Genomic DNA, 5,075 nt, shown 5'->3' with positions numbered 1-5,075 from the left:
AGAGAGGGAGAGGGAGAGAGAGAGAGAGAGGGAGGGAGAGAGAGAGAGAGAGAGAGAGAGAGAGAGAGAGAGAGGCTGCCATCCTCCATCTGAGCGGGTCAACAACAGGTAGTGGATCAAACGTTCCAGTCTACTAACAGTCTACTCTTTACAGGACTTCATTGCATCCTGACTCTGAGCATCAGCACCAACACTGAACATCTGATTCTTAAAGTTCTACCATTAACCTCCGGAACTTTTTATTATTAGACAAGATCTACTTCATGTTTGAATAATGATGGAACTGATTTTCTATGAACTGATTTTAATAAAATCAGTTTAAATCATTTAAATGTTATTCTTTGAACTTCAAACTATAAAACGAATGTGTCAAAAAAACGTTTTATATCACGAGAATCTGAAGGAATGAATCTGAAAACGTTTCAAAGAACTTCATTTAAGAATGTCCTGAGTAATCATTATTTTCTATACTAGAAATATCTGCATTGATTTATTATTATTGCATGTGTTATTTAATATTAATTTATTATTTAGAGGTCCAGTGTGAAGGTTTCAGTGGCACCAAGCAGTGAAGTTGCAGATTGCAACCCAATGAAAGCTCTCCCCTGTCTCAGATCAGTGTGTGGTTTGTCTTTTCTGAGCTACTGTACAAAAATGGCGGTTCAACATGGCGGAATCCATGGAAGAGGACCCGCCCTCACTGTATAACAAAAGTTATCTCATGACACGTTCCATACAGAGCAGGTCTAGACTGTATGCTTTATAACATTATCTACAGACACCAACAATTCACACCATGAGCATGCACAGTGGCAAGAAAAAAATGTCCTTTAAGAAACAGAAACATCGGCAGTTTATTAGTTAACTATTAATTTAAACTAATTTAATTTAGATCTGACTAATTATGATTATAATAGTGTAGCAGTGTGTTTGTAGTGGGCGTCATGCAGGACCAGGAGCAACTGCAATCCCATTATGTCCATCACACCTCTGAAAAATAAAAGTACATCGAAACAAGGCGAGGCAAGAATTTCCTGGAATAAGAAAACATACGAGTGTGCAGAAACCAGACCCCCTCCCATCCAAATGTAAAGGTCACAGTGGTGAGTCAAGACTTTACAGTTAGTGATGAATGTAAGGGATGATTGGTAAGCTGCATGAACACCATGTGATTTCCTCAAAAGGAAATAAAAAGAAATTGTGTACTTTTAGTTTTTATTGAAGCGCACATCTGTTTTCGTATTTTGATGACACTTTGAAAATCCCTAAATTTAACTTTAAAGAGGAAATAAAACATTCTTCCTGTTCTTACAGTTGGATTTATAAGAAATATGACACATCCTTTCTTAATTTGTGTGCTTGCTTTTTTTTTTTTGCTGTCAACTGTAACCCTTTAAACTAAATGTCAGAATATTAGCAAATACCGGTACATGTTTACCAGTGTTTCCTAAAGCTCAAGGTGATGATCCTTAAATGTCTTTGTTTGCCCCCAACATCTGTGGTGGGTTTGCAGGGGCCTTTAACAATTTTACAACAAATTTGTAGTGGATCAGTTTTTCCAGCAAATTCCAACAAAAAATATCGTGATGTTTGACATACAGTGAATAGGCTGGGAACATATAGAAGTTTTTCCTGGCCACTGTGGTCGAGTGCTTTCTCATGCTAGGAACTCTCTAAATAATATGAGAAAGAGTCTAGAGATTTCAGTAAAGGGAGATGTGACTGCATCTTCAACCCATACCTTGCCTGACTAGGCATAACAGAGAGAGAGAGAGAGAGAGACAGAGAGAGAGTCTAATCCTATGGCAGCATAACTACGGGATGACCTGAGCCAGCCCTAACTATAAGCTCTATCAAAAAGGAATGTAAGTCTACTCTTAAAAGTGATGACCGTGTCTGCCTCCTGAACCCAAAATGGTAGTTTGTTCCACAGAAGAGCTTGATAGCCCAATCAAATTGAATTGAACTGAGAAGAAGTGAGACTAACTAAGTTAAATACTGTCGCTCACTCAGTGTCCTATATTTCAGAGCTGCTTTAGACACACAGGAGGAGAAAATGATATAAAACACATTTAACACTTTAACTGTGAAAAATATAGAAAAATAATTGTTGCTTCTCGTCCGATTTACACACATTAGCTTCATGCATCAGTCTTGGCTTCATGTGTCCCCTTTAAACCTGTGCAACTCAACTATTAGTGTGTGTATAGTACAATACAGTGCTCATTTGGTGAAGAAAAGAAGAGAAAACATGTGTAGGAAAATTGTAGAACATTTTTATTTCGACAGTACTTCAACACTGGAACACAGACTTGAACTTTCCCTGTGTTTTAAAGAACATAAGAGCACAAATGAATCCAACATAAGGCAAATGTGCAAGTCAAATTTTCCAGGTCAGATGAGAAAAGAAGAGTACAATCACAACAGCTGTATGCATAACACACTTGCACACACAGCACAAGTAATAAATCACTCGGATGCCCAATCTCACATCCATGCTGACAGTTGTATGCTGCTTATTGTCCTAATATTCTCCCGTCATTTGTGAGATGATGGTCATTTTAAAAGGAACACTTCCACATTTGGGGAAACTTTCTTGTCTGGAAACTTACCTACAGTATCATCTTTGCCTGGTTAGCATAGTGATGTTTAGCCCAGCTTAGTACAAAGACTAAAAGAAGCTAGATAACTAATCTGACTTTGTCAGAAGCACTTCTAAAAAAACATTGTAGTTTGTGAGCTTAGAAGAAGCGAATTTAGGTGCTAACTCAAACTACAGTTCAGACAGAAAAACAATCTCTCCGAAACTACAATTTACAGTGCGAGAGGCTGACCTTGTTCTCCAGTAGAAGGCATTTGTAAAGTTCATGGTCACTCTGTTCTATTGGCTGCCCCTTAACAAACTAGTGAACTAGCTAAATGTGCTGAACAGATGACACCAAACCACCTGAGGAGTAACGTGGACGGGTTTGGGATTTGGCACTAAAGTCAAGGACAAAAGTGAAGTCACAAGAAAGTGGCAGCCATATATCTGAAACGTCCTCTCTCCTCTCTCTTGCTACCACGTTTACATCAGAATCTAAATGAATATTTTTAGGCCCAATCCAAAATGCAGGAAACCTCACCGAACTTTACGTGTATGAAGTAATTATCAAAGACCCAACCTGACCTTAGGACTGGACTTCATCTCAAAAGACCTAAGGATAATTAGGACTGAGACTAAATGTGGTGGACCTGAACTGATCCAAACAGATGACATCACTTTGATCCAAGTAATTATTTCCATTCTAGGAATCTTTTTTTTGTATAAATTAAAGGAACTGGTGTGACTGTACCTTATATGACTTCATGTCACAAATACACTTTATTGATTTAAATTGTATTTTTAATACAGTTTTGATGTGGTCCAGTCTCACAGCTAAAATACATGGGGCTATGGACATGGTGCATCCATTTTAATTAACTGAAGCTGTTCCATTGACCATGAAAGCTGTGCAGCATCATGCCTCTCATCCCCATTTTACATATCTAGTCTATTTTTGTTCTATCTAACCGAAGCAATGTGTATCTATGATCCTGTACTTAAAACAATCCAGTTAATGAACAAACCCTGCACTGCCTACGTGATGCACCACATTTGTGCCCCATGTATTCCAGTTGGTTCTAAGCTAGGCTAAACACTTCCCGGATGCACAGAGATAAAATGGAAAATCAATCCTCCGTGACTTGACAGCAAAAAGTAAACATCCACAGATTTCGCCCAAACGGAGTGTTCCTTGAATATTATGGCACAACTCGTCTATGCACGCCAACAAAACAACCATTCAGAAGTCGGCTAAAGCATATCTTCGTCTGGTACTGCATATGAATGAAGCACAAGTAGTCCACATTTTTTACACAATCACTCAAAAAGCACATGTCACTGGCACCAAAAAATAATACTGAGAACATCGAGCATAGTCTTCTTCATCCGTTATTATTATTCTTATTATTATTATTGTTTGAAACGGCCAACATGAAGGACAGCATTGTGCCTTGTCTTTAGCAACAATGACCTGAAGATTAACACCCTCTACGAAACTGACATGAGGGAAACACCAGACCTCATGTTACGGTCACTAAAATGCATACAGTCAAAGTATATTGAAAGAAAGAGCTCACAATAACTTATACAGAAATACTGACACAATGATTCTTAAGAGGTTTTTAGGGGACAAACACACTGTGACCATCTGCTTACAGTGGAGAACGTTCTTGAGGTAATCACTTCAGGGATAAAGAGACGGTAAAATGTTCACTTTATTTCGGAAAACTTTGAAGAAATTTACCATTTACCATGGAAAACAATAGAGGGCCTCACATATGAAACAATAAAAACACTACATTTCCTATTATTACTGTATGCAGACACACACACGCACACTTATTATGTCGTATTTCCACGTGTACGGTACACTAAACCACGAAACGACGTTCAAATGTTGGCGTTATTACAGAGAGATACTGTGGCTTACATTCACATGGTTTCTCTGAACGGGTGAGGACTGTATGCTTCCTGTGCTCCACAGATGGCGGCGGGGTCAGGTGGGAAACTACAGGCAAAAATGGAGGCACGTTCCTCTCCTGAGGCAGAGGGGTAAGGGAGGACTTCTTTTTTTTTTCTTCAACGTTTTCCCTTTTTCTTTATTTTATTGATTTTTGATTTTAGGACAAACCCTCGCACCTCTTCAGCAAAGAATCCGGGGGCCTGGGGTAGTAGCCGGTGGTACAGGGCTTGTCAGGAGAAAACCTGGGGAATTTATAATCCAGAGGGAGATCTAGAAAGAGAACAGTCAACTGTAAATAATCCCGTACATGTGCAAGGCTGCCTGCATGTTTAACGTACCGCTGCTGCCCAAAAGCAACAGCAAATGCTCAAGAGTTATAATTATAACAGCAGAGTTTCAGGAGCAGGACTTTACCTCAACTGTATCACTTCTGACATTCCTATAAATATCCAAGAAAATATTCAGGAGTTATAATTCATTATTCAGTGGAAGAGCACACTTTGTTCTAAACAGCAGGTAGTAATCACT

The 5,075-nt window shown here is 38.8% G+C and overlaps 1 protein-coding gene across 3 annotated transcripts in view; it reads right to left on the bottom strand.

Annotated features, from left to right (window-relative positions):
* Positions 1–2,256: 2,256 nt before the first annotated feature.
* nt5dc1 (5'-nucleotidase domain containing 1) overlaps positions 2,257–5,075 on the bottom strand; it is a 65,933-nt gene continuing 63,114 nt past the window's right edge. For all 3 annotated transcript variants that reach the window (XM_027283960.1, XM_027283959.1, XM_010747635.3), the window contains exon 12: positions 2,257–4,817. In XM_027283960.1, coding sequence (XP_027139761.1) covers positions 4,705–4,817 — 113 coding nt within the window. In that variant the 3' untranslated portion in view covers positions 2,257–4,704. The remainder of the gene's footprint in view (positions 4,818–5,075) is intronic.

The sequence above is a fragment of the Larimichthys crocea genome, chromosome XI, assembly GCF_000972845.2.
Source record: "Larimichthys crocea isolate SSNF chromosome XI, L_crocea_2.0, whole genome shotgun sequence".
Classification (NCBI taxonomy): Eukaryota; Metazoa; Chordata; class Actinopteri; family Sciaenidae; genus Larimichthys; species Larimichthys crocea.
This window is presented reverse-complemented; position numbering and strand designations above follow the sequence as displayed.